At 52.6% G+C, this 25,895-nt stretch overlaps 8 protein-coding genes across 8 annotated transcripts; 5 read left to right on the forward strand and 3 right to left on the reverse strand.

Annotated features, from left to right (window-relative positions):
- Positions 1–593: 593 nt before the first annotated feature.
- Positions 594–4,531, forward strand: GLRG_01295 (RecF/RecN/SMC N terminal domain-containing protein; the record flags this gene model as incomplete). Its single annotated transcript, XM_008091980.1, has 4 exons — positions 594–624; positions 685–778; positions 840–3,789; positions 3,845–4,531. The coding sequence occupies 4 exons, from the start codon at positions 594–596 to the stop codon at positions 4,529–4,531; spliced, it is 3,762 nt and encodes a 1,253-aa protein (XP_008090171.1).
- Positions 4,532–5,530: 999 nt separating this feature from the next.
- Positions 5,531–6,864, forward strand: GLRG_01296 (TFIIE alpha subunit; the record flags this gene model as incomplete). The annotated part of the gene is made up of 3 exons (XM_008091981.1): positions 5,531–5,637; positions 5,688–5,783; positions 5,844–6,864. 3 exons carry the CDS (start codon positions 5,531–5,533, stop codon positions 6,862–6,864), a joined length of 1,224 nt encoding a protein of 407 aa, XP_008090172.1.
- Positions 6,865–7,538: 674 nt separating this feature from the next.
- On the forward strand, positions 7,539–9,456 carry GLRG_01297 (uncharacterized protein; the record flags this gene model as incomplete). The annotated part of the gene is made up of 3 exons (XM_008091982.1): positions 7,539–8,397; positions 8,456–8,635; positions 8,687–9,456. 3 exons carry the CDS (start codon positions 7,539–7,541, stop codon positions 9,454–9,456), a joined length of 1,809 nt encoding a protein of 602 aa, XP_008090173.1.
- A 913-nt stretch (positions 9,457–10,369) lies between these two features.
- On the forward strand, positions 10,370–11,098 carry GLRG_01298 (MAPEG family protein; the record flags this gene model as incomplete). Its single annotated transcript, XM_008091983.1, has 4 exons — positions 10,370–10,404; positions 10,486–10,643; positions 10,754–10,928; positions 11,014–11,098. The coding sequence occupies 4 exons, from the start codon at positions 10,370–10,372 to the stop codon at positions 11,096–11,098; spliced, it is 453 nt and encodes a 150-aa protein (XP_008090174.1).
- A 264-nt stretch (positions 11,099–11,362) lies between these two features.
- Positions 11,363–13,036, reverse strand: GLRG_01299 (zinc carboxypeptidase; the record flags this gene model as incomplete). Its single annotated transcript, XM_008091984.1, has 2 exons — positions 11,363–12,394; positions 12,446–13,036. 2 exons carry the CDS (start codon positions 13,034–13,036, stop codon positions 11,363–11,365), a joined length of 1,623 nt encoding a protein of 540 aa, XP_008090175.1.
- Positions 13,037–14,792: 1,756 nt separating this feature from the next.
- On the forward strand, positions 14,793–19,467 carry GLRG_01300 (Sec7 domain-containing protein; the record flags this gene model as incomplete). Its single annotated transcript, XM_008091985.1, has 2 exons — positions 14,793–15,375; positions 15,455–19,467. 2 exons carry the CDS (start codon positions 14,793–14,795, stop codon positions 19,465–19,467), a joined length of 4,596 nt encoding a protein of 1,531 aa, XP_008090176.1.
- Positions 19,468–20,100: 633 nt separating this feature from the next.
- Positions 20,101–22,083, reverse strand: GLRG_01301 (SRP72 RNA-binding domain-containing protein; the record flags this gene model as incomplete). Its single annotated transcript, XM_008091986.1, has 2 exons — positions 20,101–21,286; positions 21,341–22,083. The coding sequence occupies 2 exons, from the start codon at positions 22,081–22,083 to the stop codon at positions 20,101–20,103; spliced, it is 1,929 nt and encodes a 642-aa protein (XP_008090177.1).
- A 909-nt stretch (positions 22,084–22,992) lies between these two features.
- GLRG_01302 (uncharacterized protein) lies at positions 22,993–23,776 on the reverse strand (the record flags this gene model as incomplete). Its single annotated transcript, XM_008091987.1, has 3 exons — positions 22,993–23,063; positions 23,125–23,520; positions 23,575–23,776. 3 exons carry the CDS (start codon positions 23,774–23,776, stop codon positions 22,993–22,995), a joined length of 669 nt encoding a protein of 222 aa, XP_008090178.1.
- Positions 23,777–25,895: the final 2,119 nt, after the last annotated feature.

Consider the following 25,895-nt stretch of genomic DNA (forward strand, 5'->3'; position numbering starts at 1 on the left):
ATCCTTCCTATAAGATCGAGAGGAAAGCGAACTTTCTGTGGGTTTCTGGACCATTTCACCGCGCTAACATTTAGAACCCCGGCGGATTGTACCTACCTGAATATGTGCAGACTCTGTATCCGTACGTACTTTGTGATGCTCACCATCACGTGATAACATCGAAACGCCGCATCGATGTGGCTCGAGCTTCTACACACTCGACGGGGTCAGCCTCAATGTGGCCGGCCAGTCAGTGTCCCGTCGCGTCCAGGTGCAACAGGAGCACTCAAGACGCGCGTGTAGGGAAATTCGAGCTCTATACCCCCCCCCTCTCAAACTGTTACCAACCTCGCTGTCGCCAAACGATTCCTTCCGAGTGCCTGTCCGTCATGCGCCAGGCTATTTTGATGCCCTTAACACCCGAATCAACTGTTATCAAATCCTCAACCTTTGCAACTCAAAGTTGTTGCTTGTCCATCGCGTCGCCTTCCTGTCGATCCGTTTTTCTCGCGCGCTCACCACTTCGCGTTTGCGACGATCTTTAACTGAAGCACACCAACCCACTACAGCCATAGTCACTATCGTTGCGTGTCCCGCGACACCCCGCCGATAGAATGGGGAAGCTCATTCGTTTGGAGCTTTTCAGTATGTTCATGTCTTCTTTCTAGTCGTCCATGTTACCCTGGCGCTGACTCGTCCTTACAGACTTCAAGTCCTACAAGGGCCATCATATCTTGCTGTTCGGCGACTCCTACTTCACTTCCATTATTGGCCCCAATGGATCCGGCAAGTCGAACTCGTAAGTCTACTAACCTTTCCGCGCTACATCTGTCTGCCAACTGACGTACTGCTGTGGGCAGCATGGACGCGATATCCTTCGTGCTTGGCATCAAATCATCGCACCTCCGATCAGCCCACCTTAAAGACCTCGTGTACCGCGGTCGCGTACTCAAAACCTCCAGGATCCAGGATGACGGTTCAGCCCAATCGAATGGCCAAAGTAACGGCGACGGAGATGATTTGTCGCAAAAGGCTTCCCGGAGCGATCCCAAGACCGCATGGGTCATGGCCGTCTACGAAGACGATGCGGGTGACGAGCAGAAGTGGAAACGTTCCATCACGAATCAGGGTTCAAGCGAGTACCGCATCAACGATCGCGTTGTCACCGCTCAGCAGTACAACGAAGCGCTCGAGTCTGAAAACATCCTCATCAAAGCGAGGAACTTCCTCGTCTTCCAAGGAGATGTCGAAGCTATCGCTGCACAATCGCCACAGGATCTTACACGGTTGATCGAGCAGATCTCCGGCAGTTTGGAGTACAAAGGCGAATACGAAAGGTTACAGACCGAAGCTGAGCAAGCTGCCGAAAACCAGAGCTTTCAACTCCACCGTAGGCGCGGCATCAACTCTGAAATCAAACAGTACCAGGAACAGAAAAAGGAGGCAGACAACTTCCAAAAGAAGACGGAGGAAAGGGATGAAGCTATTGTCAAGCATGCTCTTTGGAAGCTGTATCACTTCCAGCGCGGCATGGATGAGTCCACTGAAAAGATTCAGGATCACCAGCAGAATCTGCAGGAGTTCCAGCGCAATGTCGAGTCCTTTCGGAAAAAACTCGAAGCCGCCCAAAAGGAGCAGCAGGCAGCAGCAAAGCAGGTTCATGGGGTGGAAAAGGCCATCAACGCCAAGAAGCGGGAATTCGACGAGCTGGAGCACAAACTCATCCCTATTGACGCCAAAATCGAAGAAAAGACGCGCAATATTGAGCAGTGTCGCTCACGTATGGAGCCGGTCCGTAAAGAGCGTGATAAGCAGGCTGAGCTCATCAAGGAGGATGAAGGTCGGCTCAAAACCACTGAGAAAGCACAGAAGCATTTCGAGTCGCAGCTAAAGGAGCGAATGAAGAAGTTGGGGAAGGAGCTCAGCGAGGACGATCGTAAGGAGTACAACGCCCTCCGTTCTCAGGTTGTACAAAGGTGCGCAGGCAACCAGGCAAGACTCGACAACTTGATCCGTCAGCAAAAGACCGACGAGGTCACTGTGAATACGCTCAAGGGAAAGGTCGACACCCTCTCGGCCGCCCTGGAGAAATATGAGGGGGAGTTGGAGACTCTGGGAGAACGCAAAGCATCAACTGAAGGCAACATCAAGGCATTATCCCAGGAGATCGACACCAAGAAAAAGCAATACCACCAAATCCAGTCGGAGCGTGTGAGAACTAGTCAAAGACGCACGGAGCTAGAGGAGAAGCTGGAGACCGTTGCCAAGCAGCTGCGTGAAGCAGACGATGGCCGCCGACAGAATGACCGAGAAGCCAGAATGAAGGAAATGGTCAACAACCTGAAGCGACTCTACCCGGGCGTTAAGGGACGAGTGGGCGATCTTTGCAAGCCCAAGCAGAAGAAATATGATGAGGCTGTCAGCATTGCTTTGGGCCGAGACTACGAATCAGTTATCGTCGACACTGAGAAGACGGGCCACGAATGTGTTCAATACCTCAAGGATCAACGCTTCCCACCAATGACCTTCATCCCTTTGGACAACATCAAGGTCAACGCCGTAAATGGGGCTATCAAGGGCATTTCGGGAGCCCGTCTCACCATTGACACAATCGATTTTGATGCTGCCTACGAGCGCGCTATGGCCTACGCCTGCGGAAGCTCAGTTGTGTGCGATAACGAGCAAGTCGCGAAGCTCATCTCGTACGAAAGGCGTATTCCTGTCAAGACAGTCACTCTAGATGGTTTAGTCATCCATAAGACCGGCATGATGACGGGTGGTCGTGGCCCAGAGCCAAAAGGTGGAAAACGCCGTTTCGAGAGCTCAGACTTGGATTCGTTGAAGAAGATGGCGGCCAAATACAAGGAGGAAATTGAGAAGCTTCCCAAGTCTGGTCGCCGCAGCACCGCTGAAGAGTCTCTTCAGACTGAGATCCACGGACTTGAGCCACGTCTGGCGAATGCCAAGGCCGAACTGGCACACCTGGAGAAGAACTATGACAGCAAGAAGAGAGAGCGAGACAATGAGGAGAGGCAGCTCAACGAGCTCCAGCCCAAGTACGAAGAAAAGACAGCGGAGCTCGAAGCAACCAAGCGAACTGTGAGGGAATTTTCGGACGCCATTGCAAAGGTAGAAGACGAAGTATTTTCCGGCTTCTGCAGGAGGCTCGGCTTCAGCGACATTCGTGCCTATGAGACAGAGCACAGAGACATGCAGCGAGAGGCCGACGAGGAACGTGCCAAGTTCGAGGTGCAGAAATCTAGGTTCCAGAGCCAACTTACGCTGGCACGGGACATGCACAGCAACCTGGAGAAACGACTCAGGAAGTTGCAGGAAGCTCTCAAAGCTGCTGAGCGCGACTTACAGACCTTCCAACAGGAGAAATCAGATATCGAGGATGCCACGCACGAAGTGTCTGATGAACTCGATGCGCTCAGCGAGACACTAGAGGAGTACCGCGGCAAACTAGAGGAAAAGAACCAAAAAGTTTCCCAGGCCAAGGCTGAGGTCCATAAGCGAAGCAAGGAGATTGACGCCAGACAGAAGGAGATCAATGCCCTGGAGACAGTGGTGCAGAAGAATAGCGCGGGCAAGTTTGCGTTACTCAGGCGATGCAAGCTTGAACAGATCCAGATCCCCTTACTCGAGGGCTCCCTCGACAACCTGCCGAATGAAGACAACATGCTGCGACAAGATGCTGACGCCATGGATGTCGATGAGGAGGTGGATGACGAAGATATGATGACCGCTGCTCTTGAGAACTACGGTATTGAAGTCGACTACGATAGTCTGGATGAGGAGATGAAAAACGTATGTATGCTCTCAACGATGTGTCTTAACAAACAGCCACTGACCCGCCATGCAGTCCGACGATGCCAGTGTTGAGGAGAAGCTGCTAGACAAAATCGCATCGTTGACCTCAGAGCTTGAGAAGCTCAACCCCAATATGAGGGCAATTGAGAGGTTAGAGAGCGTTGAGTCGAGATTGAAGAATACGGAAAAGGAGTTTGAGGAATCCAGGGCGGCTCTTAAGGCGGCCCGGGATGCATTCAACCACGTCAAGGCCCAGCGGTACGAGCTGTTCAACAAGGCCTTTACGCATATCCAGGAACAAATCTCGCATGTCTACAAGGACCTCACTCGATCAGAAGCGTACCCTTTGGGCGGCCAAGCCTATCTCGATATCGAGGAGGACACAGACACACCCTACCTGTCGGGCATCAAGTACCACGCTATGCCGCCGCTGAAGCGATTCAGAGACATGGAGCACCTGTCCGGAGGTGAGAAGACCATGGCTGCGCTGGCTCTGCTGTTCGCCATCCACAGTTACCAGCCCAGTCCCTTTTTTGTGCTTGACGAGGTCGATGCTGCATTAGACAATGCCAATGTCGACAAGATCAAGAAGTATATCCGGGAGCACGCTGGACCTGGCATGCAGTTTATCGTTATCAGTCTCAAGACTGGCTTGTTTCAAGACAGCGAGAGTCTGGTTGGCGTGTACCGCGACCAGGAAGTCAACAGCTCCAGGACACTCACCCTTGATGTAAGCTAATGCAACCGTATATGCTATGACCCGGATACTGACAATGGCACAGCTTCGAAAGTATGCGTAGTATAGAAGACAAGATAACGAGACGTATTATGTGCGAAAGATAGAGAGAAGGGGGGACTCGGTTTTGCGGGATGAATGGGTGGGGAGGGAAAGAGACGAGTCACGATACCAGCCCTGCGTTCATGGCTTTTGAGCGGTTATGGGTTGTGTGGAAGAGTGCGAGTGTGCTCTCGACATTTGCTTCACATCATGTATCTCTCCTTTCCCTTGCACGGTTCAAGGTTAGCGTTGTGGCCACGCCGTGGTTTGGCAGGGTTGCGATTGGAGTTCGGACTGTAATACGGCCGACCGGTGGAATATTAACTTTATTTCATGAATTGTTTTTTTCTGTTATCATGAATTGTTTTCTTCGGTCATCCTTGTCTCTTCAACCTGCGCTAATGCCGAACTCACAAATACAGGTACTCGGCATTCGGGTAGACGTAGTGAAATGAATTGGTAGCCAAGATTGGACCAGAGGAGGACGCGGCGGTGGGAAGGGAGGGTGGATGTAGGTACGTATCTTTCAAGGGACCCTTGCGACCCATCGCGGTGCATGGATGCCTGTAGAAGAGCTAGGTACCTATCTGCAGCTCTGTTCCGTTGGCCGCTAAGGACGGATACCACTAGGGCCTTTTCCCCGATCCAAAGACTGAGTGCGACTGCGATTTCGTGAAGGCCAGCATCAGCTTCCTTCATCTCTCTTCTTTCTCAAGGCAATGCCCTCGGCCTCTGCCACACAAATCGAGCTTTTCCCCTTGTTTTATTTTCCCGTGCTGGAGAAAGAACCTTAACATTTCGCAGGTGGCGTGCGCAGTCGCAAGTCGCCGCTTCAATATCATACCTGTCATGGACATCGCTTTTTGAAATAGCGAAAATATCGTCCGCCTCCGTCTTGTCCAATCTTCGCATATTACCCCCCAGCTCATACCCAGCAGTATTGAGTAGCAAGACTATAAGATGGCTCAGCCGCTGGATCTCGCAAAGACTCTCGTCAAGTCTGTTATGCGTGCTTTCTACGAAACCCGCCACATTCTGATCATCGACGCCTTGATCATTCACTCTGCGTGCGTTTCGCACTTCCGAGCTGTTGCGCAATATCCCTAACCTGCGACAGGCTTCGAGACGATGACTTGGCTTACCTGATGGCGACGAACACAAAGGATCTTCATAAGGCATGCGGAAAGCTCAGAGAGGACCGCTTTCTTGCTGTGTAAGCCTTGCGCCTACCTCTTGTAATCTTCGTTCGGAACTGACATTGGGTCTCGCTCAGTTACACGAGACTGGAATATCGCGAAGACCCCAAGAACCCCGAGGCGAAACCCCGACCCGTCAACCGAACATACTACTACATAGACTACCGCCAGACCATCGATGCCATCAAGTGGCGTGTGTATACCGTCGACAAGCAGATTCAAGGCACCACCGTGCCAGCGAGCGAACGCAAAGAGTACTTTTGCGGGCGTTGCAAATCGGAATGGACCCAAATGGAGGTACTCGACAACGTTGGCCCCGAGGGTTTTGTCTGTCACCGCTGCGGCGCTCCCCTCACCCACGATCTCGAGCGCAACTCAACCGGTCACGAGCAATCAACCCGGCTGAACAATCAGTTCAAGTTTATCACCGAACTGCTGCCACGTATCGACGAAATGGTTGTACCGGACAACACATTCGATATTGCGATTAGCAAAGCCCTACCCGTTGTGCGCGACGCAAGCTACCAATCCGTCACGACCATACCCGTCTCTTCCCTGCAACCGACATCAGTCAAGGGTCTTGATAACGTCGGCCCCAAGTCGATGTCCGTCAGTATATCCACATCGGATGGACCATCGGAGGCAGAGAAGGCTGCAGAGAAGGCGCGCAAAGAGAAGGTCGCACAGCAGAATGCGCTCCCCTCGTGGATGTCGAATAGTACTGTCACCGGCGAGTCCTTCTCAGCCCAAGCCGGCCCGACATCTGCCACCAAGATCGAGGAAACGGACGACAAGGACGCTATAGTTAGGTCAGCAGACAACCCAGAACATGCAGAACTGGACGACTACTTTGCTCGCCTCAAGGCTGAGCAAGAGGCTGAAGCGGCAAGGGCAATGGAGGAGGAGGAGGACGATGATGACGATGACGAGGATACTTTTGAGGATGTGACGCCAAGCGTCGAGACTCCAGCTCCAGCTATTAAGACGGAGCCATCACCGGACTCTGAAGAAAGAGTGGTCAAGAAGGTGAAGGTGGAAGCGCCAGTGGATGGGGAGGATGGAGAGAGTGACGAAGACATGGAATTTGAAGACGTCTAGAATCGATGCTTTTTTAACGAGGTGTGCATCATCCTCTTGCCTTGGGGTGTTGGTGATCGGGTAGGCAGAATGCAACGATGTACATCTATTATGGGTTGAGACCTTTTGGTTTCCCCTTTATAAGACTGCATTAAATAAGTTTCGCGATTCCACCGCAAAATATACCACCAATGATCCTTTCAGCCCAAGACCGGTCATCTTGACGATTCGAGGATAGAAAATACGCAGATTCGTTCTGACGTTGGCAAGCCGCTTCGACAATGGTGCATTGCGTATGGGGTGTTTGAATATTGAATGATGTCACCGCCCAAGCAAAAGGGATGATTTGCTCGCGAAACGACATACTTCTACCTTGATCCCACAACAAGCTTCGCCCCTCAAAGGCGACCCGAAATCACCAGCGGTGGCAGTATAATTTTCATTCAAAAATACTAATAATGGTGTCAGCTCTTTATTGTTAGGCAACCCGAACTCGTTTAGGACTAAACCGCTGGCTTGCACTTCAAATCTCTATTGGCAACGATTCAGGTATTCTACTCACTTCAGTATCACACGAAAAACAAACATCAAGCCGGCTGACTGCAAGCCTATCATCGCATTCAGGGCCGCTCTACCAGCTTCGACAGTTCCTCTGATTTACGCCAACCGATGTTGATAATATTACTATGACCAAGATGGGGTTTGACCTTCCACCCGTCTACCTTCTTGCCACTCACTTGAAGCCGGAAGAGTTGCACGATCTCGAAGGGAAGGTTTCAAGTTTGACATACAACATCAAGGAGGCCGAGATCATCGTTGGCAATATTTCCAAGCGTGAACGGGCTCTTTTCGAACTAAGGCGCGGAAAGGTGTATACTGATCCTGTAGGTGTGGGTGATGTCGCCAAGTCACTCGTCACGACACCTCGAAAGCGCAAGAGGACATCATCTCAGAATGACGGCGACTCAACTTCGAACACTGAAGATGTAAACAGATGCGGATCAATTCCGCTACAGTCCATGGAGGCTTCATCTCTGGCGCATCGGCCTGGTAACACCAATACTGTCAAGGTCGTGAAGCTAGCGTGGCTCACAGACTCTCTGGAACAGAGCAAGGCCGTCCCAGTTGGTGGCTATCTTCTTTATGAAGGCTACAAGAAAAACTCACCCGAGACGCCTGTCGAATTGAAGGACAGTGACATGATATCACGCGCTGCAGCCGGCGATACTTCGCGCCTGCGAAGCACTATCTGTTCCGAGGGGAAAGGAAGCAAATCACCGACGGATGTGCATCGAAAAACCGTTTCGCTGATCAGGCAAACGACATTAGAGCACGATTCGGTTCTTCGGCTGCCACCTATACCGTCGTTTCTTGGAACGACTTTTGCCTGTCAACGGGCGACGCCTGTTAGACCCCCAAATGTCGCTTTCGTCGATGAGTTGAAGAAGATACGGACTGCACGGAAACTAGCGGGCGATCACATAGGGGTCAGGGCCTACTCAACGTCTATAGCTACCATATCGGCATATCCTTATGTGATTGCCATTCGACAAGGTGAGCATGTGTCTCCCGTCCCAAGGACAACAGGATAGGTAATACTGATATCATACAGAAGTTGCAAGACTCCCTGGCTGTGGAGTCAAGATCGCCGAGCTGTGGCATGAGTGGGAAAAAGCCGGTAGGCTTCGTGAAGCAGATGAAGCTCAGGCAGATTCTAAACTGTCAGTCATACAAACGTTTTACGATATCTGGGGAGTCGGTGACACTACGGCTCGAGATTTTTATAGCAGGGGTATGCTGCAGCTTGGAACGGCAGCGTCCATTAGCTGACAAGCATTTACAGGATGGCGAGACCTGGATGATGTCGTCGAGCACGGCTGGGACAGCCTGAGCCGCGTCCAGCAGATTGGCGTCAAATACTACGACGAGTTCAAGCTGAAAATACCGCGGACGGAAGTCAGGGATATTGCTGACACCATTTTGGCACATGCCCGGAAGATTAACTTGGGATTTCAACTGGTTATCGTGGGGGGTTATCGGCGTGGCAAACAGGGCAGCGGTGATGTTGACGTGGTGATCAGTCATCCGGACGAGTCTGCTACAATGCACATTGTCGAGAAGTTGGTTGTGAGCTTGGAGAAGAGCCAGCACATCACGCACTCGCTCATGTTGAGTAACCACAACAGCGAGCGTAGGCAGCGGCCCGTCAGTTGGAAGGGTAACGAGTCAATAGGAAGCGGCTTCGACACCCTTGACAAGGCCCTCGTGGTCTGGCAGAAGCCCGAGACCAAGACTAAGGCATGCTCCAGCGAAGCCGAGGAGAGGACGCATCGGCGGGTAGATATAGTTATCAGCCCATGGAAAACGGCTGGGTGTGCAATCTTGGGCTGGAGCGGAGACATGACGTTCCAGCGAGACCTGCGTCGTTACTGCAGAAAGCAGAAGGGCTTCAAGTTCGACAGCAGCGGCATCCGAAGCCGACAAGATGGTAGCTGGATCGACCTGGAGGGCGGGAAGCTTGGGAAAGCCCCCGATATGTTAACTGCCGAAAGAAGGGTGTTTGAGGGACTTGGTCTCGACTATATCCCACCGGAGGATAGGTGCACCGGATGAGGATGAGTATTGCTTGCAAGGACAACCCTCAGTCAACCTGGACCTCTCAAAACGATGACGAGCTGCCGGGACCTAAGAACCCCGCCATTGTGCAACCGTTGGTCGAGCAGATAATGTCATTAACTTGGCGCAAGGCCCTGGTGGTAGATGGCATGGTGAGGCGGGACTTAGAATGGCGTGCTGGATCCCGCCGCCATCTGATTGGGAGAGAAGCGCTCCAGACGCTCTGAAGCGCGGTCAACTAAACTTTGCGGCCTGGCATGTATCAACATCTTCAAGGTTAATCTGGCTCTGTGAGCAACCTCACCCACGGTCTCGTCATTGCAAGCTGGTTGGTTCTAATGTTCCTGGCAGGCAAGCGTTGACGTCAAATTTACAGGGGTAAAAGGGGCTTGGAGGCCACAGTCTCCGTTCAATTAGTAAAATGGGCCAAAGTCCGCCTCGAAGTCCGCGCATTCTGGAGAGCCATCATCGGCGGTCGGAGTTTGGTTTTGACCGCCTCATGATTAACAAGCCGCCGTCGGCGAATTTCCATACCGTCGGCACAAGGTTCCGTTCCGTAGTGGTGCATGTGTTCAAGCCTGGACGCTTTCGTGCCAGGCTGCGCACCCCACCCCCCAACAGAGGAGAGCAGCGGGCCAAAACACCTCGCGTCTCGAGCGTAGGTAGCTTGGGAGGCGAATTATAAGAGCTAATGTCTCTGCTTCCATTTTGGGTTTGTTTTCTTGTTTTGTCCTGCAAACCAAAGTCCCCCACCCACTTCCAATATCAACTCGTATCTCTGCAAACGTATTCGCCCCTTGGAACCACATAGCACCCCCTTCACAAGTTCGGCCAATTCGAGTTCTCGGCCCTAGAAGCTTTCCAAACAGGAACCCACATCAACACCCAAATCGACATACATCTCATCACCATGTCTCTCACACTCCAAGTCCCCAACGAGTACGGGTATGTGACGGCTGTTTCTTCATTTTCAAGGCCATTGTCCTCTTCTGAACCTGCCAAGGGCCGACTAACCGCACGCGCCAGCTACGTCCTCCTCGTCGCCGCCTCGACCTTCTTCATCAACACCACCCACGTCCTCCTGACGAGCAAGTACCGCAAGGCCAGCGGCCTCGTCTACCCGGCCCCCTACGCCTCCAATGAGCAGGCCGCCAAAGACCCCAAGGCCTACCAGTTCAATTGCGGTTCGTCTCCTCTCCTTGATGGCCAGATCCCTTGCCGTGCCTATATACACGGGTGGAAATATTAGCCTTCAGCCACATCCGAGTTCAGAGACTAACGTACCAACACACAGCCCAACGCGCCCACGCCAACTTCACCGAGAACCAGCCCTCGTTCCTAGGCGCCCTCCTCATTTCAGGCCTTCGTTTCCCCGTCGCCAGCGCCGTTCTTGGCGCCGGCTGGGCCATCTCGCGCATGATTTATGCCTTTGGCTACACGAGCGGCGCCGGCCCCAAGGGCCGCACCCGGTAAGTGCAGGCGCATTGCTCCTCTGGCATTGTTCTCTGTAGATATCTTGCCCAAGTAACGTACTAACAAATTTCATCAACCCAGTGGCTCCATTGGATCTTTCCTCTTTGATACGATTCTCAAGTTTACTGCCGTTTATACTTCTATATCTATGATTATGAAATGGTAAAGCCGCTTACTTTGGGAGGGTGCCTCAACTCGGCACCTATATTCACTCATATACTCATAGCTGTCTTTTTAAATCCAGAACAAAAACAACATCAAGTGCAAACGTGTGCCTTGACAGTCACCCGATCAACCACTTCCCGAGTGAATGAACATACAAGTTGCCTACCGATCGCTGCGTACCAACATGAATAACCGTGCCTAATGGCATTAAGCCACTGTCGCTGTAACGCCTTTGAATTCCACACTAACCGACATAAGAACTGCCTTACTTCCTCTTCAGACGCCGGAGCTCTAAGCTGCGATCTGGCTCTTCCGGTGTCGGAATTGCAGTTCCAATCGACTTTTCAATCCCGTTATTGCCGAGCAAGTAATCTCCAAAGTACTTCATGGCACTGAATATCTCTTCACCGACAGGAATGATGTTGTCCTTGGGGAGTAAAAAGCCATAGCTTCCCGTGTCCCTCAGCTTGATCTGGTAGCTGTAATGCGCATGCAACTCATGATAGAACCAGTCAATGGCCGAACCACCACCTGCCTCGATTCGACTAGCGTCTGTCTTGGAGCCGCGGCCTGCTACTGCACCCTCGCACGCTGATGTTACCGAGTACAATTCACCGTTTGACAGGCGGATCGCCTTAGCGAGTCCAGCGGCGAGCTCTTCGAGGTTTTCGACGTTCGGCGGGTCCACATTGCAGGAGTAGGCAAATGGGAAAAGAACCTGTTGCGAATACGAGTGCAGGTCGATGAGACCAATGAACTCGGCTGTCTCCCGGGACGCATTCTTTGCCCATGTAGCCAACGCGGCGGCTTCGGTAGCCTGCCATGGTTCCTTACCACCGTAGCTTTCGGAACACGGGTCGTTCTCCAAAAAATCACCCCATTCATAGCCGAAGGCGTGGTCCAGGTCAAAACCACGGCACCATGACATGCCCGTTTGCTGCCTGGATTTGCGCCACAGTCGATCCGTTGTCCAAGTATACTCGATGCCATCGGGGTTGACCGCCGGTATGAATACGAAGTCAAAATGCTCCAGCAATTTAGTGATCATGGGCTCTCGGCCAAAGGCCGTGATAAACGACCAGGCGACGTAGTTTGTAGTGGTCGTGGATATCCACTCGCGCGCATGCATCCCGCCCGTCACGACAACAGTCTTTCTTCTATCAGCTCCCGGCACGCGCGTTTTCGTTCCCACTTTGAGCCCCAAGATGTCTCTGCCTTCGTACGATTGTCCGATGGTGATTGCTTCGGTGATGGACGGGAACATAGCCTCAGTTAAACGCATCCATTGGGCGATTGTCTGGTTAAAATTAGTTCGATGATTGCCAAAGAAGCGCCAAGAGTCGCTTACGTCAAGCTTCTGATAGTCTTGGAAGAAGTAGTTATCCCTCCCGCTGTGCGTCGGTTTCAGATTCGCCCGACGGTCATCAATACGATGTATCTGGGTGGGGGTGTCGATGGCCGGATACGTATCATATACTGCAGCGGCCAGGTCTGTAATCAAAGTTGAATAGGTTGTCTTCAGAGACCCGGGCAAGAGGCTTAGCAAGGATCGAATGTCGCTCTTGTGAATCCTAATGTCAACGTAATCGCGATTGAAGGTCCAGACGTCGAGAAACGTCCGAGCTGCGGCGGCAGCAAAAGCAGTCTCCTCTTCGGCAGTAGTGAGATTGAAGCGCAGAACAACCTCGTTGACATGATCATCACGAAGACTCGCTTTAGCATGAGAACTGCTGGTAGTTGCTTTGGCGGGATGAGGGCCAAAGACGAACTCCACAACACCGTTGCGCAGCTTCTTCAAGAGAGGGAATAGATCGACCTTGTTTGGACCTAGCCCCGACGTCTCGTGTTGGCGGCCCGAATATATATCGAAACGAGTGGAAGAGACGATGGGGGCGAGTAGGACGACGCCAGCGAGCGATATGACGGATTGGGGACGCATGTCGAAGGCTATGCCGATGGAAGTGGGTTGATGGATGTCGGCAGTCAAGATATAGCAAGCGCCGACTACCCCGGCGGGTCGAGGACTTGATGAATGGCGCGGCCGCAGTGATGACCGAAGGCGAATCGCAGAAGCAAACTGATTTCGAGTGATGTTGCGCTGATGGGCTACAATGGTGTGCTGGGATGTGAATACAGCAGATTCAGAAGATGGGGAAGCAGATAAGAATTTAGGTGGGAGGCTGCCTTGGAGTTAACGCCCCAAAGAGTCGGTATGCAAGGATGGACAGCGTAGGCTCCTGCTGCTACCTGACGGACGGTAAGAACTTTTACCTTGCACCGGCCCTCCACCCCTCCGTCTCTTCCTCTCAACCGCTTCCGGTCGTCTACTTTGCAACGCTTCATACTCGGAATGTGGTTACGGGTAGGGACAACGAGGATGATGATGAATCAAAGAGAAAAGAAGAGAAATCTCGAAGCGATACAGTTTTCTCAGGTAGTCCATATTTTAACAATTCTCGAGTTGCAAGCTTGCCTGCTGAGTGCCAATCTTGGTAGCGGAAACGACATCGTATCCCGCTTGCTATATTCGTAACCAAGCAAGATACTGTCTCTCTTGCCCGTTCCAGCCTCCCTGTTCTATTTCTATTTAATTCAATTTCTGCTTCCACCGGCAAATTACCTTGTAAGATGATGGGTGAGAGTGCAACGGGCTAGGCCTTATCCTACTAATCATCACCCACTCCCCAAACCGTCATCCCAGGTCCATGATTTCATGCTATTCTGGGGCAGAAAGAGGGAATGAAGCCCCACGAAACAGGAGCAAGGCACCTTGGCCTAAAGCCTGTTGCAACGCGTGCCTCCCTCTCTAATTACTATTGTTTTGATTCCCCCCTCAATACTGAGACGCCGCGACGCCAACCACAACGCCAGCAATTGGTCTGTGTGTGTGTGTGTGTGTGTGTGTGTGTGTGTGTGTATGTCTCCCTCTCTGTCTGTTCCCCCCCCTTCTTCATTCTTTCCCTTCCCCAGTCGTCCCTGTCTGTACTGTTGATCCAACTTAATCCGGACATTTTCCATAATTTCCTTCCTCTCTTACCCTGTACTTCAGTATACCTTCGTTACCTTCTCTTGCCTCGTACTCTTTTTTCTTCTCTTTGCTTTATTCCATTATTCTCGTCTCACTCTCAGTGTCATTCGGAAAACCTTTTCCACGTCCCGTCTCATCTTGTTCCTCTTTGTCCCACATCTTTTGATTTTCGGCCATCAGGCAGCTGATCTCCCTTCAAGTCCGCGCTCTCCCTGAAGTCCAGGTACGCGCACCCTGCGTTCGCCTAGCCCGGCCTGATTACGCACCCAATACCGTTGCTGGAACCCCTACCTCCCTTCGTCAGAGTAGGTAGGTAGGATGCCTGGTCGTCCTGTCTTTTGCGTTGCACTGCGCTGAGCCTAACACCCTTACCTCACCTTACCATACCAGGTACCTCACCTTAACTGTCTTCGCCTATCAAATCCGACCTCAACTTAACCCTGCTTACCTTCCTTTGCCTTCCCTCCCATTAACCCTCCTCTTTGTGTCGACCTTTCTCCTCCTATTCTCTTCGCCAATGTGTCCCGTCGCCTTGCTCAACGACCTTACGCTGTGCTGATGGCCTAGTGTCCGGATCCGACGGCATTGCACAGCATCCGGACTTTGAGTCGTCGTCACCCTCCTACCTCGACGTTGCATCCCTGGCAAACCATGACCCATCGCCGCCATGCCTTTTCTTCGCCGTCGCGGCAACGTCGTCAGCGAGACCGACATGAGGCGCCATTCCATTCTTGACACGGAATCTGTGCCCCAGCTACCGCCGCTTCCCCAGCACTTTCCTCCTCAACACCCTGAACCCCAACAGCAGCAGCAGCAGCAGCAGCAGCAGCAGCCACCACGTCCTCAATCACAGCAGCTCCAGAAGCAGCCAGTCGACCCCCAGCCACAAGAAGTCTCTCAATCGCAGCCGTTGTTACCATTATCGCAGGAACAGCTGCCGGAGGTGCAACAGGAGCTCCTTGAGAAGGAACAGGCGCAGCATGGTGATGAGCCGCGCCGCTCTGTGTCTGCCTCGATTCAGGAACTCCAGTCTACCCTTCTTGCTGTGCCTGCGCAATCCGATGGCAACGCCAACAAGTCTGTTCCGCCAATCCTTGACGATCCAGATACTCGACCAGATACCCCTCCCATCCAAGACGAGACAACGAAGCACCGCCGGTTCTCTATACTGAGGTTTCGCAATGCCTCGGACTCGCAGTTGTCCCTCAGGGTCAAGCAACAGGCTGAGAAGCCCCCCCCTGTGCCTCGCCGTAAGTTGTCTTCGGACTACGTCTACCAGTCAAATCTCGCGCCCCTTGGCATGCTCATCTTGCTAATCAATAGCACTAGCACCCGAAATCATAACAACTGCCCCTACTCTCGAACTACAGATCCCTCAAAAGAAGCAATCTCGCATGCGCCTTGCCGACCGATTTCGGCGCTCTGGCGAAATACCAAGGAATAGCGAAGATGGAGGCGCCCGGGCCATGACGTGGAAATCGTCATCAAGAAGAAAGACGGTGTTGGAAGATCTGACTTCAAGAAACCGGCCGACTCTTGTGACTTTCGAAGAGCCTGGTCGCCCGTCATCGTCGAGGGCGCCGACTAACGGAGAACGCCACGACGTTCCCAACCTATCTCTCCCCGCAAACCGAGCCTCGGAATCATCGCGGTCTGATGCAAGCTCAGGAGAGCACCTGTACACCCCAAACACGACGGGCAACTCACCCCCGACGGTTCCAGGCTCCAGCTTCTTCCGTCTGCCTCGGAGGAAGAACAAAGTTGTAGCACCCTTGTTCGATTTGTCACATCTGCCGCAGAAAGGCAAGTCTACGCATGGGAATGACGGCGCTATGACAACACCCTCATCGCTCGACGCATCTCAACCGAATGTCGCATCTACATCTCGAGAGAACACCCCGCGTCCCCAACAGGGATCGCGCCCTCAGTCGAGTTACAGCGCGTGTGCCGACTCAGTAGCATCGTCAGCTCAAGACCAGTCAACCAAACCAAATGCCTCAGCCGCTACCGCTTTCTTCAGGCCAGGGTCAATTCATTCAGGGCAGTCCTCACCAACCCGTGTCCGCTTACAGCGCCGAGGTAGATCATCGACGATGAGCTCCCTCGGAAGGGAGTCGACAGATGGTCATCTTGATCCGGGAACTGGACGAACATCGACATCAATTGGTCGAAAGAGCTTCGGCGACCTTTTCGGGCTCAACCGTTTGCGCCAAAACTCGGATCTTGGCCAGGGTCGGCAGGGCAGCTTAACACCGGCGACACCTGGCTCCAGCACATCGAAAAACAACTCTTTGCAAATTGCGCGCGAACCGATTGCTCTACCCGAGAAGTTCGAAGACGAAACACCGGTCAAATATCTTGGTCGGATCGAGGAGATCCTCAGTCGTGGAGTGATTGCTAGTGCGCTATCTAAAGGAAGCGATCCGTTCTCAATAGCAGTTCTCCGCAGCTACATGCGTCGCTTCAGTTTCTTCGAATATCCGATGGATATGGCCATCCGAAAGCTCCTCATGGAGGCCGAGTTGCCAAAAGAAACACAGCAAATAGACAGATGCCTTCAGGCTTTTGCGAATCGCTACCACGAATGCAATCCTGGCATCTATGCCTCTCCAGATCAGGCGTACTTCGTCGCCTTTTCACTCCTCATCTTACATACCGATGTCTTCAACAAGAACAACAAGCACAAGATGCAGCAACCCGACTATTTAAAAAACACCCAAGGAGAGGGTGTCTCGGATTCAATCCTGAAGTGCTTTTATGACAACATTACGTATACCCCTTTCATTCACGTTGAGGACGATTTAGACCTCAGCAGCGATCGACTTTTGGCAAACAGGGCCAAGCGGAAGACGCTTTTTCCGGGAGGCACACCGGAGACTGTCGCCAGGCGGTCAACGCGGGAGCTTCTTGATCCCTATACTCTTATAATAGACGGCAAGCTGGATATCTTGCGGCCGAGCCTCAAAGATGTGATGGAACTTGAAGATCATTACAACTACTTGGGAACGGCCAATGATCTCAACGTGAAAGAGCTGCAGAGAACGTTCTTCAGGACTGGTGTCTTGCAAATAGTGTCGGCTAGGTCACGGCCAGATGCGTTCCGCGATGACAAGGGCTCCACCAATCCGGCCGAGGCGGCTCAAGGCGTTGTTGATATTAAGATCACCAAAGTTGGCCTTTTGTGGCGTAAAGATACCAAGAAGAAGAAGACGAGGTCCCCGTGGCAAGAATGGGGGGCTATTCTGACTGGCGCTCAACTCTATTTCTTCCGCAACACCACCTGGATCAAGAACTTAATGCACCAGTATGAGACTCATGTCAAACAAGGATTCGATGGCGAGCCGATCACGTTCAAACCACCACTTCCGGAGTTCAAGCCGGACGGGTACCTGCCGACAAAGGAGGCAGTTGCTCTCGTCGATGCTACCTACAAGAAGCATAAGAATGCTTTCAAGTACTCTCAACCAAGCGGCTACGTCGAGGAAGTGCTTCTCGCTGACAACGAGGAGGAAATGAATGATTGGCTTGCCAAGCTCAATTATGCGGCTGCGTTTACAACATCAGGCGTGCGCATGCGAGGCGTTGTAGGCGGCAACTATGAAGGTCAGAGCCGGCGCGGCATCAGAAGACTTGGCAGCTCGGCCTCTGCGCAAGTAATCCAGACTCCCACAGGCGATGTCAGTATCGTGCGCGGCAAGATTGATCATAAAGAAGCCGAATCCATCCAGGCACAACGGCGGCAGACTATGATGGATGCAGTTGCCAAAGCTGACGAGGAGATCGGCCTGAAAGAGCAAGAGCTCGAGGTTCACCTGAGAAACGCCCGGCACTTGCAAATACTGTCCCCCATCCAAGCCAAAACGAGAGACCAGATCCTCTCAGCTGCAGCCCATATGGATGTCAAGATCAAATGGATCCGCATGGACATATGGAAGTCGCGGTGCCATCGAGATGTTCTGTTGAAAGATTTGGCCGAGGAACAGAGTATGCAGGGCCTGGCGCTCTCCAAGGCACATAATGGGCACGAGCCGCGCGAAGTGTCTCCATCTCGAGAGAGGCTGTCCATTTTCGGGGCAGAAACGACAAACAGCGTTGCGCGAAGACGTCGACGGTCATCGGCTGCTGTCTCCACTATTCAGGGATCATCCAAAGCGCCCCAGGCAGAGCCTGAATCGCCGGCCACTGAGGCTTATCAAACGCCGCCAACGAGCGCGACTTTCAGTCCACATAAGCACCAGAATTCTTGGGATTCCAAGATATCCAAACCATTGGAGCACCTGCAGCACGAAAGACCTGGCTCTAGCTCCAGCCATTCGTCTACCGAGCCGACTTTCTACAGCCCGAAACAGCACTCAACACCAAAGAAGGATAAGGGCGTTGAGCAATCTGCAACGGATGATCCCCACAATGACGTTGACGCCAACGAGCGGGTCCTTCTGGAGCAGGCTGGTCTCCTCGATTCAGGTTCCCGCGGTAGGGTTCTGCTGGAGAGAAACCGGACCGGGTCGCTGTCCGAGGCTGGAGATGCATCCGAATCGCGAGACGCCCCAGGCTCAATCGACAAACAGGACAAGACAAAGATCAGAAGGAGCTTGCAACGCACACTCAGGGAAAGCGCCGGTCATCTCTCGCATCATCGCAGCAGAAAGGGTAAAGAAATACTCTTAAGCGGCGGTTCGGACGACACTGGTCGCGAAGACGTGCTCACCAGAGGCACTGGAAGTTTTGTGGTTCATGGGAAAAAGGCATCAGTCATCAACTTCGGTTCTGAATTACAGCAACTTACTCCGGAAGAACGTATGAGGCACCGAAAGCAAGATCAGCGCGACGAGCCTCCATCCCCAACAACCCTTGACGAAGACTTTCGCGATGCTCTGGATACTTCATCAGTCCCCAATGAGCGACGAGAATCGGCCGCTAGCGCCAGTACCGCCACGGCAAGAAGCTTCCGCGAGCTTCATCGCAAGTACTCTTCGGCACATGCACCAAAGCCGCCCGTGTTTGGCGGTCGTCTATCGGTACCTTCTGATGGCGAGAGCGAAGCGGCAGTCAGCATTTCAGAGGGAAGACGTACGCCACTGCCTCCCATCGAGAATGAATCCGGAGACGAAGAAGAGACTCAGGTTCCCGTCGACGGCTCGCAACCCATTGCAAGCACACAGTCTTTCCCGAGCCCGCAGCTCATTGTTAGCCCGCAGCCCATACCTGTGGCGCTGGCGAGTCCCTTGGTGAATTCCGAGTCAACGAGCGCGCCGGAGCATCAACAAAATGAGGGCGGGGATGGTGAGGGGGCGGAGATGCAGCGGCTGCCCAGCCCGCCCGTACAAGCAGTCAAGGCCTAGATGACCAAGATATGCCGCAGTCTTGGCAAGAAAGACCTGTCGAAAAGTGACAGTTTGCGTCGGCAGGCGGTGGGAAATCGATCATAGACGGGGGCTTAACAGCGGTTGAGGTTTGGACGCCAAATTGTCCGTTTCCTGTGCTGGGCGAACTTAAAGTGAGAAATGGGACGAGGCACAAAACATATCAATACACCAGCGTGGGCAGACAGGACACCTTCTCTGTCTTCCTTTACTACCTTCTTTTAGCGTCAAAATCGCAAGAAAACGGAGGTGTAGTCGATTTACAATGGCAGATGCGTACAAATGCATGGATTCATGGCTAAGCGGGGAAAGGACATTGGACTTTTGGGCATTGCATTGTGACGGCGACTAGGATCAAAGAGGAGTAGGAGAGGAAATCTTGGCGGGTCAATATGCGGCCAGCGGTGTAGCATAGAGCAACCACACAGCGGTCTATACCTCTTTATTCAATGTGACCTTTTGTACTCAGTAAGGAGCGGGGCATGAGATGCGTGGTGGATAAGAATTTGTATTTTGGTAACTTGTAAACCGCCAAGCCTGGTGAAATGGTCGGGATCTATCAACGAAAGGAGGAGGGTGGTCAAGAAGCTGGTAGGAGGTCACTGCGTCTCCTCATTTCTTGCCCTTCTTCTTCTTCTTGGAAGACGAGATTGGTGCTTTTTCAACCTTGACAGATCCCGCGCCGCCCGCCAGCTCCAGCGTCTCCTCCTCCTTAAGAAAGCCGCCCTGCGTGGCCTCGTTGGCCTTCTTCTTACCCTTCTTGCCCTTGGGTCGGTACGAGGATCTGTCGCGCAGGGGCAGCCACCGCTCTGGGTCCATTTTCTTGCCTTCGACATAGTCTTTGGGAAGCTTTCTTCTGCGCTTCTTCTTATGGGCCGTCTCGATCGTCTGGTCGTCAAGAAGGCGCTTCTTGGCCTGGCTGGCCGGCGTCGCGAAAGAGACAACGCCGTTGCCAGCAAGCTGATCGACGTAAATTCCATTGAGGAGTTCATCGACAGGAGGCAGGTCTCTAAGGTATGGAGTAACCTTGGCTTTGTTCGAGGTGGCGAAGGACGCCACAAGGCCGGCGGTAGCGACGTGATCCATGCTGGGCCTCTGGCAGAGTTTCTCAAAGGCTGCACCAGCTGCCGTGAGATCGTTTGGGTTTGATGACTTGAGGAGCTCCGAGCCGGCACCGCGCAAGAGGGAGTCGACGTGACGGCCGTCTCGCTTTTCCCAGAAAGAAGAAGCCTTTGCTAATTCCGACCGTATACTGCTCTGGCGGCCTTCTTGTCTATAGAGAGAAACGGCTAAAGCGACTAGCCCGGGAGAGAAGCGTACTTCCGCCGTGTCTTGCTTCTCCAACTTCTGTAGAAAGGACTCAAGGACAGACAGCGCGGCGCCAGAATTGTTTGCTGCAAGGTAGAGCTGTATTAGCGTGAGCAGCAGGCCGATATCCGTGGGCCGCTTTTCTAGCAGGGGGAGAACATTCTTGACTTCGACCGTCTTGGAATGACGCAATGCACGAGCTGTAGCATTGATGGCTGACAGGCTGTTGGTGTCCACGGATACGGTCGGTGCAGCATCGGCGAGTGCGCGGGATGTCTTCTCGTAGACACCGTCAAACTTTTGAGAATGAAGACCAAGGATGTACTTGTTCCGCTTCAGCTCGCTCTCTTGGTATTGGAACAGCTTGGCTTGCTTGCTCAGGGCTGCTGCCGCGTCGACTTCACGTTGGGCCAGGTATGGATTGTTGACTTCTCTCGCAAGAGCCGACTTGTTGTTCAGAGCAATCAACCTCGACTCCGCATCCCAGTCACTGCGCAAACAGTTAGCATTACTCTATCCTTGGAATATGTGCGAGGTGACTTACTCGGAAATAAGCAGACGCTTCTGGATTTCAAGGGCCTCGTCAGCCTTGCCTAACCTTGAGTATACATGAACTTGCTGAACCATGATGGGGATCATTTCGGCCTTCTTGTCGTCCTCTGACAGCTCTTCAGATTCGTCGCAGAGGATCAGAGCCTTTCGAAGGAGCGTCGAGGCCTTTGACAGCTCGCCACGTGCAATGGAACGGCAGGCAATGTTGTAAGCGAGCTCGAAAGTCTCAGCATCTTCGGTGGTAGGGATGTGCGTGTCATCGCCATCAAGATTTTTGGAGGACTTCCACTCCAACTGGGCAGAAGAAGCCAACTGATTGATCTTCAGGTCGCTGTCCTCGCCCTGGGGTTCCTCCAACAGACTAGTGTAGACGTTGAGCGCATCCTTGAAATCTTCAGCACGGTAGGCGACCTGGGCAGCTAGGTGGCGGTAACTCCTTTCGTGCTTGGAGACGGCAATCTCGCGGGCCTCTTGAAGCTTTCCCGTCTTGTACAGAGCGTATGCTTTCTCCAATAGGGTAGTTTCCTCGAGCTTGCTGCCGCCGTCGGCAATAGCGCGTAGGGCGTCGTCGAAGCGGTCGAGTTTGAGGAGGGCGACAACCCGAGTTTTTTGAGCGATAATGTCCGATTTGGAGACCTTCAGGGTGGCGTTGGCAACTTTGAGGACTTCTTCGTGGTCTTCGATGGAGGCTGCCCGCAGCAGGGCGCTGAGGTTGGCGGCGGGATCTGAGGGCATCGTGAGGGGGAGGGGAGGAGCGGCGGGGGGATGGCTGTGTATATATATGATCTCAGTAGGACCAATGCTGCATGCTATGGCGATTGGTCACAGCTCTTGTCGGAAATTTCCGTAATGCTTAAGACGGACGACAGCCGACGAAAGGGTTTGAGGCGATCGGCTGGTGTCGCGGGTGTCGCTGGCCTCGGCTGAGCTTGGTCAGAGCGATCAATGAAGAGAAAGTTGCGAAGACACGCCGCAGCTGGTTAAAGCACTGAATGGGGTATAGATGGTGGGGCAAGACAAGGGACGCACTGGCCGGTTCAGGTGCCCCTCCTGTAGCTCTCCAGCCAGATGGGGTGCCGCGATACTTTGGAGCTACTTCAGGCTCAGGGTGCCCTGACAGGAGCCAGAGTTATCGCATTTTAGCAGTAACCACAAACCCACATTCCAATTTTTGGGGCCTTCGGCTTGACGAGGCTCTGGGATGAGATCGATGACTAGATCCAAAGACTCGAGCAACACCAAATCACTCATCAACATACTTATCAATTGACCAATATTGTTGGTAGTTGATCTCGAATCTGTTAAGAAGGCTGTTTCCTTTCTCTTGCTCTACCTATCATGCACGGTGTATACCCGTTTCTAGGCATACAAGTACTGCCGATGACAACCCGATAGTTTTCTACCTCCATCATTCATCACGGTCATATATCGTGTTTCCATCTCGTCACAGGGATCCGGGCGTCTGTGAACGCATACGCGCAGTTCTAGTTTCCAGGGTCATTACGGCTGTATCTGATGATGAAAGTGCAGCCACTCAAGCGGTCAAATCTCAAGGGGGCGGAACACTCCCAGTACATCTGGCTCATCCTCGCCTGAATATTTTCCAGAACCTCTTCCGTCTCACCTCAGGTCGGTGGTATGGTCTCAAGGGGTACGTTGGGTGTACGGTAAGCTCATCAGGCTCTTCTGGGTCATCCTCTCGCCGCCGGTGGAGCCTGTTCGACGTGATCTCTCCTAGCTTGGTACTTCCCGACGAAATCGTTGCCACCGACATACGCTCTTTCACATCCAGCAAGTGTATGTGGCCGGGGGGTTCCATGATGATGGGAGTCTCTTTCTCTGATTCTTCGTCTTCGTCTTGTCCTCGGAGGAGTTTAGGGCCAGGAGGTTCCCTGACCTTGTGCTTGGACGCTTTGCTTAGGAGGTTGTTTCTCTTCTGCCGCTTGCTCTTTTCACCTAATCCGGACGAGATCGAATTCGAAGATGTGGCATTGAGCCGGCGAGAGAGATCTTTGATGGTTTTTACAGCATCAATCCGTGATGAGTTGGACAATGTCCTAAGTGAGTGATAGTCGATAACAGGTTTTTGCCCTCTCGTTATGGGATGGAGTAGCCGTGTCATAGCAGACGTCAAGCGCTTGATGACTTTTCTCAGCGAGGACCGCGCTGCAGCTGTAGTCTCGTGTTAGAAGAATGCTACGCTACTAGGCGAGTGGAAATACGCACCATCGCCCTTCTCGAAATCACTACCAGACATAGAGAGTCGCGAGGAGTACACACTTCGAACTTTAGACCGGTCGGAACGGATGCTCTTCCGAAGTTGACGGGGCCGTCCGCTGCTGTTCGTCCCCTTTAAGCCCTTCAGGAGCGATATACACTTGGAATATGTTTCCAGGAGCGACTCGACTGTTTCGCCAAACCCAGCCATCGCAAATAGCGGACTCTGTGGACTCGGCCTAGCCAGTGATTGGGATTCAGCCAAAAGTAACACTACAACGCAGCTTGGTGGAAGAGTCGCGGAGTGAGTTGGCCCATCTCGAACTTCTTTCCCCGCCCTTTTCGACGAGGAGGGTTGGAAATTCAGGGTACATTTCATAAGCAATGACAAGAGAAGACGTGCTGTGGTTGGTTCTACAACCGCCGCATTCTCTTATCCTGGCTTCTCTTCGGCGCACTCGCCTGGCCAACCATTTGATCACAATCTGTTTCTCTCGTGGGCCGTTCAGAACCGAGATCAGGATAGACATATGAGTGAAGCTGCAAAACAACATAGCGAAAAACAACGGGCGCAAGGAGATGCCGGGGACGAATACATGGAACTTTCCGTGGATCTAGAAACTTCCGGCCGTCCACAGTTACTGGCAATCGTGGGGGCATGCTCTTTTGGATAAAATGGGAATGCATAGTTCGCTATCGAGCCAAACCAAAGCATTGTGCCTTTGCAGCCGGAACTTGAATATACAAGGCGTGCCCTCGTTGATCAAAAAGCAGAGTGGCGTCATGTCTGCTGTGATGGCTCTGTTGATCGACTCGAGAGACACAGAAGGGCTTTTCTTTTTCTTTTTCCTTTTTTTTCTCCCTTTCTTTCTTAGCGGGTGGGTTGATGGGCAGATAGGTACGACCGACGTACAATACTGCATGCTGATAGCGGCGAAAAATGAACCCGCCAGGACGCCGCGAGATGACGCGCCCCGAGGCGAGATGCAGCTTTGTTGTATCGCCATGTATCTGAAAGTTGAGCTTTGAAGTCGGCACTGGTACCTAGTAATAGCATCTGACTTCAGCCTCCTTCGTCCCGCATGGGCGGCCTCGACCAGCGGTGAGTCAATTGAGCATATCGGATTGGTATCCGTTGAGCGTTGTTGATAAGGCAGGTGTGGCAGGCCAGGGCAAAGAGATATGCAGGGTTTGGATGTCAAGTGTTGACAAGGGTTTGTCGGGGACCTTGCGAATGGTGATCCCGCAAAGGAAACAGTCACCATTCTACGGATACTGGCCAATGAAATGCTTGGGAGCCCTCACCTCGTCTTGCGAATCTGTCCGGCGCCAGTAGAATACATTGTACCTTAACGGGACTGACATTGATGAATGTTCTTAACCTTTTTGTCAACCGTGAAGATAACAAGGTTGCAGATAGCCTTACCTGGCCTGGCCCTGGTTTGGCTGGTGGTGTCAGCGTCTGTATCGCACATATGCGCATAGATAGTGCCTAAGGCGAAAGGCATGCAGAAATGATTGGACGGTGCAGATTTGCAACAAATATGTCTCATTGTCCCATTGTCTAGGTATCCTTGGATTGGCCTGACCGAACGAAGTAGTGTATCCCACAGGCTGCCGATGGGGTCTGTCTAGGGCGGCGACAGCGGGTGCGGGCGTCTCGACGTCTGTGGTGTATATGTGAAGTTGTCCACGTCAAGTCCTTGAGTGGCCGTCTGCACTTTCGTAGCACGAAGGTGTACCCATCAATCAATGCACGAGGAGCAAGGTCTAAAAAAGGTAAGTAGAGTAGACGGTGAGTACACTGTTGAGATGAGCCGTATTAGCAAATATCCGCAGCGATATCTTGAGCAATGCATGTAAAATGATAAGTGAACTTGTGGCGGTTGACGGTCTGCAGGAATAATCCAAGCGGCACTATCGTTCCTGAGCACAGAAAAGAAGACAAGGCGCACGTCTATAAGAAGTATAAGGGAAGCTGAGGGTGGAAAATAAAAGAACACCCATGTCATGGCTCGAGATGTTTAGATGCACCAAAGGTACTACAAACACGTATGTCTGGATAGCACCTTCAATCAGACCCCTGCTCGCTGACGCTCACCACAGCAGGAGAGATAGGTGATGAAGGGATGTGGAGACGAGGTGATTACACGTGGAATTCAGACAATCATATCGTGTGTTCTACCATGTAAGGAGACACTTCATGATTGGTATTCATGATGCAACAGGCACGGGCTGGGCTGCATTCATATTAGCGGGTGCGTCGGCGGGACAGTGGTCATGAGCGCACAAGGTACCTACATAGTAGCACTATCCAATGAGACAGCCTC

Source organism: Colletotrichum graminicola (assembly GCF_000149035.1).
Source record: "Colletotrichum graminicola M1.001 genomic scaffold supercont1.3, whole genome shotgun sequence".
Lineage (NCBI taxonomy): Eukaryota > Fungi > Ascomycota > Sordariomycetes > Glomerellales > Glomerellaceae > Colletotrichum > Colletotrichum graminicola.